Genomic DNA, 12,386 nt, shown 5'->3' with positions numbered 1-12,386 from the left:
CCGCCACGTCCCCGTGTGTGCGTGCGCAGGTGCTGTTCTCAATGCCAGGCGTCCGTCAGTGTCACGCGGAGCAGGTGGGCTCTGGTCCTGTCTGGTGCCCGGGGAGGCTGGCGTGGGGCCCCTGGTCCCCCAGGATGGTGAGCTTCAGGGACAGCCACATCCATGACGGGGCTTGGCTCAGTGGGTTTCTGTGGGAACGTGGGCCGTCCCGACTGTGAGCACAGAGCCGAGATGGACGAACCCGTCGGGTTTCTCGTGCCGCGCTCGCCGCTACCGTCCCACACGGGGATGGCGGCCAAGGCACGTCCTTGTTTCCTGCGCAGACGCTACTGCTGTTCAGACGGACGCGGTGGGGCTCGTGCCCGCTCGGTGGCGAGGTCAGTCCCACGTTAAGGACTGTGCCGGTTGAACCGAGTGGGGGAGACGGCTTCTCTGTGCACTTCTGGCTCTTGCTGACACGCCGCGTCTCGTCTGTCGTTTCAGGATGGGAGTCCCAGCTCCTGGAAACAGGGTTCCTGGGGGTGTTCCTGTGCCCGCTGTGGACCCTGGCGCGACTGCCCAGGCACAGCCCCACGTCCCGGGTCGTCCTGTGGGGCTTCCGCTGGCTGGTGTTCAGGATCATGCTCGGCGCGGTAAGTAGAGCTCTGGTTTGTCAGCGACGTGCCGAACCATGCCCGCGGCTGAGCCGTGCGGCTTCCAGGCGAGGTGGGATGTGTCCCCCTCGCTGGCCTGTGGCTTTCTGTCCTCCCCTCGGCCCGGCCTGGCCAGCCCCATGTCCTTCCGCGTCCCGCAGCGACGGCTGAGCACTTGGAACTCAGCTGGCTCCTCCCGCCGTGTTCGCGGCCGCGACTGCGGGAAACAGCCCACGGGGCTCACCTCGCCAGGAGCCTCTCGGGGAGCAGCCGCCTGGGCCACTCCCTCTCCCCCAGCCCCTCCCGCGGGTTCCGGGGTGTCTGAAATGCTGCAAAGATCGTTTTTAAAGGGTGAAAGTCACGTGCCATATGGGGGTCATCTGTGATTCTGCCGGGAAGCCTTTTCTGCTAGTCCTTTCTTGTGGACGCCAGCTCGCCTGGTTCTGGGTGTGTCTCTTATAAAAGCCACGTACGGGCCGGGCGTCGTGGCCCCTATAGTCCCAGCTGCTCGGGAGGCCGAGGCCGGAGGGTCGCTGGAGCCCAGGAGTTGGAGGCCGCAGTGAGCTGTGATGACGCTGTTGCACTGTAGCCGGGTGACAGAGCGAGACCCTCAGAAAAACGAAACAAACTAGAAAGCCAAGTGCGTGGGGGAGGTTTCCTTGGAATCTGGCGGACGAACGGGCTGCGCGTGCCTTGTGCCCGTCTGTCCTCCATGTCCCTGCTGGTCCCCGGAGATGCGCAAGGCAGACACACATCCCTCCTGCTTTTCCTTCTGGCAGCGGCTGCCTTCACGGTTTCCGAGACCTTCCTTGAACTTGGAAATCGAGAGTGACGTGCTTCCTTCCGACTGCGCTGAGCAGAGTTTGGCGACCTTCACTCACTCTCTCTTGCACTTCTCACTGTTCGTTAGATCTTAATTTTTATACTAGAATTATTATTAAATATTCAGGTTGTTACACTGGAGGCCCTGTGCAGATATGCTAGCGTGATTGTTTGGATTTGGGGGCTGGGCCCATCGCACACTCACCAGGAGTTAGGGTGGCGCGACGGCTGCTCCTGGCCCTGGGGGCGGCTGCCGTGCCAGGACCTCACGTGGTCGTCCCGCCGTCTCCTCCTCTGCTTCAGCCTGAGTGTTCCACGGCCTCCCCGCCAGCCCTGGCCTGGCACTTGGGCCGTGCGTGGGGGCCGGGCCCTGCGGGGCTGTGGCGCCGTCTCACCCGCGCCAGCTGCAGACTCAGGCGGTGACGTTCCCAGCGGGAGCTGCCCGGGGCCCGTCGGCAGGTGCGTGTGGCCCCCCAAGGCCCTCGCCCGTCCCCTCACGTCTCGGCCAGCACCAGCCTGACCGGAGCCCGTGGACATCTGCTCTGCGCGGGGGTGGACAGGCCGGCGCCTGGACGAGACGCCTGACGCCTGTCCCCGGGGCCAGGCTCGCCCGCTGTCTCGGCAGACGCAGCCACGTCAGTCTCGGCAGCCCGGCCGCAGCAGCAGGAGACTCCGGCACAGCCTCAAGGCCGAGGCCCTCGCGACCCAGGACTAGGAGGCTGGGAGCCTCCCTTCTCCCTCCCCGCGTCGCGACATGGCGGCCTCAGCCCCGGTGCTCCTGCCCCTCGGATGTCACCATGCCCTGGTGGCCAGGGAGGGGCAGGCCGCTCCACGTGAGGAGACGCGGGCACTTATGGACAGCGGGCGCCAGGGCACGCCTGGCGGCTGGGTCACCTCTGACATCCTTGTGGTCTGACCGTGTGGACGCAGAAGGCCGGCCCGATTCCCAGGAGCCCACCCCGTACTCCGTGATACCCGCCTGCGTGGTGACCGTGTGTGGTTAGCTCTGCGTAGGGCTCAGTGGGCGGGGCCCCAGGACGTGCTGGAGGCAGCTGGAGCAGCAGGGCGTCGCCACGTCACTCCAGAGGGCGGCGCACCTGCCTCCCGCCAGGCCAGGTGTGTGGGGCCGCACCGCAGCAGGAGGGCCGGCCGGGTAGAGCTTTGGGGAGCCCCATGGCAAGGCCCAGCCCAGGTAGAGCACGAGTGGCCACAGGTGATGAGGAGGGGCCGGCGGGGTGGGGTCGAAGCAGCGACCCTGTGTCCAGACCCCACGGTGGAGTGTGATGCTGTCTCCAGATGCATTTTTCCAGGTCATTAGAAAGACAGATGTTTCCGTGGTTCCCTTTAATAAAACGTCGAAAGTCTTTTTCGTCGCTAATCACAGCACAGATGTTCTTAGGCTGTGGCCCCTCGTCCGTCTAGGACTTAGTCTTAGCGTCATCCCTAGCTGGCTTTAGTAAGCATACAAACGTATGAAATGTCTCAAAGGACTTTACGTGGACCACAGCTTCGGCAGGCGAGGCAGCGTCGAGGCGAAGCCCGGGGAGAAGCTGCCAGACTGTTCCATGCCAGGTTCGTGGTGCCAAACTCCCACGGTGCCCGGCAGAGGCGGTGAATTATCAGCACACCCAGAGCACCTTTTACGGCGTCTGATTGCCGGTTAGTGCCCGCAGGTGAGACGTCGCCGGGCGCGCTGAGAGGCGTAATTTCCCGGACGGTCTGGTGCTGGACGTCACTAACTCACCGCGGCGGGAGGCAGGAAGGCCGAGCTGGCTGAGCAGGAGAGAGTGGCAGCAGCAGAACGTGCCTCTGTGGCGAGGTGGAGACAGCCGCGGCAGACGCTGGCGGGCAGGCGGGCAGCACCCTCACCCCACGCGTGTGCTCTTGGTCAGAGCCGGAGCCCGTGGTCGGCTTGGCAGGTTCACTCAGAAAGCAGCACCCGTGGTTTTGTGGCCGGCGTGTCTCGGGAGCCTGTTCTGGGGGAGCCCCACGGCCGCCAGGTGAGGGTGCTGAGCAGAAGGGCAGGGACAGGCTCGTCCTCCACGCCCGCAAGACGCCTGGTCCAGGGTGCTGAGCCCTCCTGACCCCAGAGGACCCTGCGCAGGGCCGTGTGGACGCTGGCACCAGCGGGAGGCTCGTGCAGCTGCTGTGCGTGGTCGTCTGTGGGGAAGCCCCCGTGGCCGTGCTCTCGGGGCCACAGCTTCAGACGGAGGGCAGGCAGCGAGGGGCCAGGCCTGGGGTGCGGGGAGCAGAGGTCAGTGAAGGGCGCAGGCGTGGCCCCCTCCAGATGCTGCTGGAACTGGGCAGGGTACGGAGAGGGATCCGTGCGGACGAGGGGCTGCGAGGACACAACATCACTTCTTTATTTTTGAAAACACGCCCGGCTGCCGTCTGGTCACGAGAATCTTCAGACAAACCCTTGCGGAGAGACCGGCGTTCTGATGGGCACCAAAGTCACGGGAGATGGCAGAGCCCAAGCAGCTGTCCACCTCGGGAGCGTGACGGTTAAATGCTTCCCGGGTGGGGTCCTGGTACAGAAAAGGCGTGGCGGGAACCCTGGGGAAACGCGGCGGGCTGTGACGGTGGCCGTCCTGACGGGTGTGAGGCGGCGGCTCGCCGTGGCTTCCACTGGCCGCGCCATGGTGACCAGTGACGGAAGCCATCACTTTCCCTGTACTTGTTGGCCGTTTGCGTGTCGTCTTTGGAAAAATGTCTGTTCCGACTCTTTGCTCACTTTTTATCATGACCGTGTTGTTTCTGTGCCGTTGAATATGCAGATGTTTCGCAGATGTTAACATTCTAGACGTCAGCGTCATCCGATACGCGGTTGCAAACGTCTCCTCCCGTTCGCAGGCCGCCTTTCCCTGAGCTGGTTGTCTCTCCGCCGTGTAGAGCTCTGCGGTTTGTCGTGGCCCCGCCATCTCTCTGTGCTTCGTGCCTGTCCTCTGGTGCATGTCACGGCCAAGGCTGGTGTCTGGGAGCTTTTCCTTGCTTTCTCCTGGGAGTTGTACGGTTTCGGGTCTTGTACTACATTCGAGTCTTTATTTTGAGTTAGTTTTGTGAGTGGTGTTAGATAAGGTGCGGTTTCATTGTTTCACGTGTAAATATCCAGTTTTCCCATTTATGTGTCTTCCTGGAGCTCTTGTCAAATCATAGTTGATTGTACACGAGTGAGTTTACTTCTGGGCTCTCTGCTTTGTTCCCTTGGTCGATGGCTCTTATTTTTATGCCCATAGCCTGCTGCTCTGATTACCATGGCCTTGTAGTGTAGTTTGAAATCAGGAAGTGAGATGGGGTCTTGCTGTGTTGCCCAGGCAGGTCTTGAACTCCTGGCCTCAAGCGATCCTCCCACCTCGGCCTCCAGAGTCACAGGGACTACAGGTGTGAGCCACCGCACCTGGCCATTGCCTCCAGCTTTGTTCTTTCTCAAGATTACATTGGATATTGAGGGTCTTTTGTGGTTCCAAGTAAATTTTAGGATTGTTTTTTCTGTTTCTGTGACAAATGCAAGTGGAGTTTTGATAGGGATTGCGTGGAATCCGCAGGTCACTTTGGGTGGTGTGGACGTTAGATGACAGGTGCCGGCGAGGACGCGGAGCCCCGCGCACGGTTGGCGGGGGCGTAAACTAGCAGCCACTACGGAGAACAGAATGGAGGTTCCTCAAAAACTGAAGGTAGAACTACCATCCGGCCCAGCAGTCCCATGGCTGGCGTCTATCCAAAGGAAAGAAAGCCAGTCTGTGGAAGGGACGTCTGCACCCCGCGTTTGCCGTAGCACTGTTCACGGTGGCCAGGACACGGAATCGGCCCCCGGTGTGGTGTGTGCACATGGTGGGACACGTTCAGCCATACAAGGATGAGGTCCTGTCGTTGGCAGCAATACGGATAGAGCTGGAAGTTACCATGTTAGGTGGAATAAGCCAGACGCAGAGACGTGTCTCGTGTTCTCGCGCGTGTGGGAGTGAAGGAGGGTGACCGCGGGGAAGTGGGGAGCAGAACGGTGGAGCGGGAGGGAGCTGGGGGGAGACCGGCGGACGGGCGCGCAGTCACGGCCCGCGGGAAGCACCGTGCTGTGCCCCGCGGACGGCAGGTGAGCAGAGTCAAAGACGATCCGTTGTATATTTTCAGAAACCCAGGAGGGAGGGTTTCAGATGTTCCCAGCACGACGAATCATACGTGTTTGAGGTTGTGGATAAGCCAGGCCCCTGACTTGACCATCACACTCTGCGGACGTGTCTCGAACCGTCACTCTGTGTCCCGTAAATACGAGCAATTATCATGTGCCAACTAAAAATAAAAGGAAAATTAAAAAAAAAATGAAGACGAGGATGCGAACAGACAGGAAAAATTCCAACAGGCTGGGTGTCGAGTTAGCGGCGTGGCCTCAACAGTGACGGGGACGCCATCCTGCTTGCACAGCTTTGCTGTAAGTCTTAGGGTTTTTAAAGTAAAAATTTAAAGACAAATATATGCAACTTTATGCATATAAATTAATGACCTGAGACGAAATGATTAAATTCCTTCAAAGACATAGATTACCAAAGTGACAGAGGAAGAACTGAAAATTGTAAATAGCTCTGAAAATTTAGGCAGTTAAAACAAACAAACAAAAAATACCTTCCTGCTAAGAACGCTCCGGGCCGAAAGACTTCAGCGATGAGTTCCGTGGGATGGCCGAGGAAGAAATGCTGCAACTCCCACCCACATCCGGGGACGGGGACCTTCCCGCGCCTTCTCAGGAGGCCGCGGGGACGAGGACGTTTCAAGAAGAGGCAGTTACGGAGCAGTGTTCTTCACGAGCGCACACAGAACGTTCTTAAGGGGTTATTAGCACGAACCCGGCAGTACGTAAAAAGTGTAACGTGTCAACCGAGTGCGATTTCACCCAGAATGCAGGGTTGGCCGAGCGTTAATAAACTGAGGTAATTCACCAAGTTACCAGATTAAAGGAGAAAGCTATAAAATAATAGGATCATTTCAGTAGACGTAGAAAAGCATTTGAGGAAACTAAACACTCATGCATGATCGACAAAGACGATTTCTCAACAAACGGGGCCTGGAGGGAAACTTCCTCAGCCTGACAAGACGACGGCGTGAACCACCTACGGCTGAGTTGGGCCTCGTGGTGAAGCCTGAGCACGTCTCCCCCGAGATGGGCGGTCAGGTGGGCGGCCCAGCGCCCACCCACATCACGGGCATCCGGCAGTGCGTGGAAGGTCTCAGTTTGTGCAGTAAAAGAAGAAGAAACGGAAGCCGTGAAGATTAGAACAGAAGCAGAGCGATCCGTGTGCGTACGCTACGTGTGGAACGTCACAGGCCCTCAGCTCACGGGGACTGAACCACGCCGCAGGCTTAAGGCGCTGGCAGCGTCAGCTGTGTTCTTACGGGCTGGTGGAAACGATTGGAAGACGACATTTTTAAAATGCAGCATTCATAATGATATCCGAAACCACAAAACAGGAAATTTTAACAAAAGAAGTACAAGACTTACACTCTGAAAGCAGGCCGGTGTTGCCGAGAGGAGGACAAAGGCGTGTGAGCTACACCACGCTCGTGAACTCAGGCCCAGCATTACTAAACTGTCCTGTTCCCAGCTGGTCCACAGATTTCATGAAACCCCAGGCATAATCCCTGAGGACTTTTTTCAGCAACTGATAAACTGACTTTTAGATGTACACGGACATGCCAAGGACCCAAACAGCCGAATGACACTGAGTAGGAACGAGGTAGGAGTCACTCTGCTCGACTCCCAGACGCACTGTGGAACTGCGGTCGCGGAGACCGTGACGTGAACAGGAGGGGACAGGTAACTGTGTCGACAGAGCGGGTTAAAGGGGGCAGAAGTCGTCCCACGCTGACATCACCGACAGGGCTTTTGGACAATCACCGAGTCAATTCAACCGAGAGAGAGAAGCCTCCGCAAAACCTGCCGGACACCCAGAAATCCACCTGGGGTAAACGCGCCATGACCCCTCCGCCGTGCCGTACGCAAAACCGATTTGAGACTGGTTGCAAGCATAAAAGCCCTCGAACATAGCGTAGAATATTTTTGCATTCTTGCGGTAGGCAAAGATCTCTCATGACACAGAAAACATTAATCATGAAAGAAAAGAGTAGATAAATCGAACTTCATCAAAATTTAAAATTTCTATTCTTCTAAAGACACCATTGAGAAAATAGCAAGGCACAGATTAGGAGAAAAATATTCATAATACCATTATATGTGACAAAGAACCTGTATCTGGAATACATAAAGAATTCATAAAGTTCAATAATAAAGACAATTTGATTTTTAAAATAAGGAAAGGATTTTAGCAGATGCTTCACAAAAGAAAATATGCAAATGGCTATTAAAAGCACTTGAAAGATTGCTCAGATGTATCGGCTCTCAGGGAAATTGAGAGTCAATCCACACTGGGAGATCGTGTCCCGCCCACAGAAAGCCGCAGCTGGCGGGGGCAGCAGTGCGCTTGGGCTGCCGTGACACGACGCCACGGACCCGGCAGCTTCCACCGCAGGAGTTTATCTTCTCGCCGTCTGGGCTTCCAGAGGGGCAGGTTTTTGTCGCTCGCGTGTGGGTTGGATGGAGAGTGCCGGTGTCGCTTCCGACGGGGACAGGAATCCTGTCGGAGCAGGGCCCCCCGCCCCCGGCCACGTTTGACCTTGACTGCTTCCTTCCAAATACGGCCACGCTGGGGTCAGGGCGTCGGCGTGATCTGGGGACGCACTCGGCCCGCGGCACAGGGATGGAGGCCCCGCCCTGCCGGCGGGCGCGGGAGACGGAACCGCGTGTTGGGACGGCAGCGGGGCAGCTACTCACGGAGTTCACCTGCTCCCGCCGGATAGCCCAGGAGCCCCGCGCCTACGCGTGAGCCGAGACATGAAGACGCGCTCACAAACTTCCATAGCGCCTTCCTGGCAGCCCTGGCCACGGGAGCTGAGGCCCGGGCACAGCCCAAGCCCGTCCGCAGGAGCAGGGACAGACAAAGGGGCGCTCGGTTCCTCCTGGGGCGCTTCTCAGCAGCGCAGACCACGGTGCGTGAAAACCTCAGCGACCTCTGAGCCGTGCTGAGAGAGGAGCCCGGCACGGAGGAGTCTGTGCCGAATGGTCCCTTTCCTGGGGCCCAGAACAGGTAAACCAGCACCTGGCGGACTCTGGAGCTGCCTGTGGGACTCGGGGTGGGACTGACGGGGCCTGCGGGAACCTGTGGGCGGTGGCGGTGCCCGTGTCTCGGTGGGGTGAGGGCCACGGGCAGGTGCGTTTACCTGGGAAGCTCCTCGCGCGGTAACCAAGGGCTGCCTGTAAATTGCGTTCTGAGACCTGAGGAGAGGCCGACCCCCCGCAGGGAGGGACGTGCAGGAGCCCCAGGAGGGGACGTGGCAGACGCCTGTCCCTGTGGGCAGTGCAGAGCTATGTGTCCCCACCCAGCTAGCATGGCCTCGGCCCCGTCGGTCGAGCACCAGGTAAGAACCATGTGCTTCGGACCCCAGCAAGACAGTCGACTCAGCCAGCCCTGCAACCTGAGACAGACAGACGGACAGCTGCCCCCCCAAGGACCTACTGGGGAAGCCGCTCCTGCCGCCCTGTGCCCTGGGAAATCCTGGAGGAGGGGACACTCCTCAGATGGTGTTATGTGTCCCGTGTAACAGGGACCCCAAACCTGGTGACATCATGAAAAGGAAAGTTAGAGCCCCCCATTGCTCGCAAGCAAAGGCGCAGGAACCTGCAACAAGACTTCGGCAAATCGGATCTGTCCGTAGAAAAGGCAGCGCAGGGTCGGCTTGATGTTTGAAGATCCGTGTCATTCGCTGTGGTGGCAGAAGGAAGGGGAAGAGCCACAGAAGTGTGTGATAAAATTCACGGTAAAGACGTTCAGCAAATTAGTGTTGAGCGTGAACCTTTCAGCCCGATAAGAGGCATCCGTGAGAACCCGCGTGTCACTCCCGCTGCTGGAGAACGAAAGCTGCGTGGGACAGGAACGCACGGTCTCTGCTCTCACGGCGACCCCAGCAGCGGGACCTCTGCAACAAGATGGGAGGAAGGAAGGGAGGCACGAAGGCTACAGAACAAGAGTGGAGACTGTCATTTGCAGACACGATCGTGTACGCAGGAGACGCAGAGGGACCCAAGAAACAATTGCTAGGATGAACACTTGGATTCATGAAGGCTGCAGGGTGCAAGGGCAACGTCAAAAACAAGCTGTTTCACACTCTATTGACATATTAGAAGATAAAATTTTGAAAATCCTTTCTGCATTGCATCAGAAGCCTCATTCGAGTCTGGTTGAGGATTCTGAGATGCGCGGCCGACGTGAGGTCTCAGAGACAGTAAACAGGTGCTGTGTGCGTGAATCGGCCCGCCATCGAGACGTCTGTCTCACCCACTCTGTGGTTCAGGGAAGCCCTAATCACACCCCAGCAGCCTTTTTACAGAGACACCGACATCCGCGTGCAAACGCGGAGGGTCCTGAAGAACAGCAGAGCCGGGGCCTCGCGCAGCCGCGTCTCACAGCTTCCCTGAGAGCCGCGGCCGCGCGTCAGTGCCGGCCCGAGCAGCAGCTCCACGGGAGGGTGGAGTCCGGAAACAGACCCCCACCCGCCGGCCCGTTCTCAGCCAAGGCACCACGTCCGGTCGGTGGGAAAGGGGGTGCCGGAATAATTGGCCACCTGCATAGAAAAATAAAGTGAGCTTCAGCTGCTGTTTCGTCTGTACCAAAATTTTATCTGGGAGCAATCGTAGACCTGGAGGTAAAAGGAAAACACCAAAGTTCTTACAAGAAAACCTCTGGCCCAAGCTCTAAGTCAAAGCAGTAGGAAAGGAAAGTCTTTTTTTATTTTTATTTTTTTTACAAATATAAAAACCAGAATCACAAAGTTTTTCCAGGATAACATAGACGGCTACCTTGGGGTAGCAAAGATTTCTTGGACAGGGCACACGAAGCACTAACCAGGAAAAGAAAAAATATTGATAAATCATTCTTCATTGGTATTAAAATTCTGCCGGAAAACCCTGCCAGGAGAACGAGTAGGCGACTGCTGGGGAAAGAGTCACAGCGCAGGGAAGCGACAGGAAGTCAGTATCCGGAGCTGCACGTCCACTGTGGAAACGTGGACCGGAGACTCACACACGCCTCGCAGATGCAGCACGGGAGCAACCGACGAGCGTGTGGGACTCTCAGGTGCCACGTCGCCCCCCAGAGGGCTGACTTCACTCTTGACGTCTGACGTTGGCGAGCACGCGGGCAGCGCATTCCTGCACACGCCACGCGAGTGGCACGGCCGCTCCGCGGGGCTGCGGGCGGTTTCGTGCAGGGGACCACGCACCTGCCCCTGAGCCAGCGGCATCACCGGGGACGTCCCAGGGCAGCGAGGCCGTGCGCACAAAGGCTCGGACGGGGACGTCCACAGCAGCTTCATCTGTGACAGCTGGACGCTGTGAACGACCACGTGTCCTCCAGCCACGAACGATGGCTGTGGCACCTGCCTGCACAGAACAGGACACGACAGTCAGAAGAACCAGCTCCCGCGATGACGAGCTGGACCAGCCGCCTGAGGCGCCAGCCGTTCGGGTGAAATCGGAGCCGGCGGACGGGGGCCGGGCCTCACCTAAAGCGGGTGAGCGAGGACGTGCTCCGTGGGGGACGTCCCGGTCCCGTTTCCGCGGTGGTAGCGACGCCCGGTGCTGCGCGGCAGGGCGCCCTGAACGGAGTGCTCAGGGTGTGGTCTGCTGCCCGTAAGTCGTGGCTCAGCCTTTTCACTTAGAGCCGGTATCACAAGTTTGCTTTTGCGTACGCCAGTCGCTGCGAGATGCGCCCAGTGAGCTCCGCATACCCGGCCTACGCGCGAGTTGGTTATAACCAACGGTGCAGCGGCGGAATTGGGGCGCGGCGGGCGTGCTGGGCTGGGAGGCAGGACGAGGGGTGGCCAGGCCTTCCTGGGAGGGGAGGTGGACCAGGCAGGGACTAGCTGCGGCACGCGTGTGGGAGCCCGTGGTCCTTGCCCACCAGCGGCCACGTAAAGAACCTGGTGGCACGTGGGACTTCTCGTGGCTGAGGAAGGCCTCCGGGGCAGTGAGTGGGCAGAAGACATGGCCAGGTGCCACTCAGGGAGGTGCTTCCGGGGAGGGGAGTGCCAAGGAGATGAGATGGGCCCACGCTGGGTGGCGAGGAGTGAGGCAGGCTGGGCAGGGCCAGGGGTGGTGCCCCGCGTGGCCTCAGCAGCCCCTCCCCCCCCCTCCTCGCCCCACCCAATCCAGAGTCCTGCAGTCACAGCAGCTGCCGGAATAGGAGAGCAGCGGGCAGGGGTTGGGCAGGCGCCTTCCTCATGCATGTGCCATAGCCTCAGGGACTCCTGGACACCCAGCGCTGGGACAAGGAGAGCCGTGTGCAGACAGGTGACTTGTCCCAAACCGAAGCCAGGTGCGGGGCAGGTCGGGGCTGCGCACCTGTCTCTGCATCCAGACCTGCACGTCCCTGCGTGTGCAGCGTCACGCGGCGACACTCTGGACCTCTGCTGCGGGTCTCTGTGCAGGGAAGCCGTTTCTGCCGGGTCTGCCCCGGGCAGGAGCTTCTGCCGCTGCGGCCAAGCTCCCCGCGACCTCCGAGGGTGCGTCTGTCTGCTGGGCAGAGCGTCCTCCAGCTGGGAGGGCCACAGGCCCCAGCAGGCTCACAGTTTGCATTTTGAGCACTGCTCTCTCGCGGCGGCCCAGTGACTTTTCTGAGCAGGGTGGACCAGAATTGTTGTGGAAGCTCGGTGCGTGTTAGCGTGTTCCATGTTCACATGCTCTGTGTTAGCATGTTCCATGTTCGCACGCTCTGTGTTAGCGTGTTCCATGTTCGCACGCTCCACGCTAGTGTGCTCGGTGTCAGCTCGCTCCACTTTAGCATGTTCCACCCTCGGAGCCTCCCCAGAGCTGCTCAGCCGCGGGGGAGT

The 12,386-nt window shown here is 59.1% G+C and overlaps 1 protein-coding gene across 1 annotated transcript in view; it reads left to right on the top strand.

Moving 5' to 3' along the window:
- Positions 1 to 480: 480 nt before the first annotated feature.
- LOC105822579 (lipase maturation factor 1-like) overlaps positions 481 to 12,386 on the top strand; it is a 41,667-nt gene continuing 29,761 nt past the window's right edge. Inside the window, exon 1 of the mRNA XM_012659579.1 lies at positions 481 to 632. Within this exon, the coding sequence (XP_012515033.1) occupies positions 621 to 632 (12 nt within the window). The 5' untranslated portion in view covers positions 481 to 620. The remainder of the gene's footprint in view (positions 633 to 12,386) is intronic.

This window comes from Propithecus coquereli, unplaced genomic scaffold, assembly GCF_000956105.1.
Source record: "Propithecus coquereli isolate 6110/MARCELLA unplaced genomic scaffold, Pcoq_1.0 Scaffold621, whole genome shotgun sequence".
NCBI lineage: Eukaryota > Metazoa > Chordata > Mammalia > Primates > Indriidae > Propithecus > Propithecus coquereli.
This window is presented reverse-complemented; position numbering and strand designations above follow the sequence as displayed.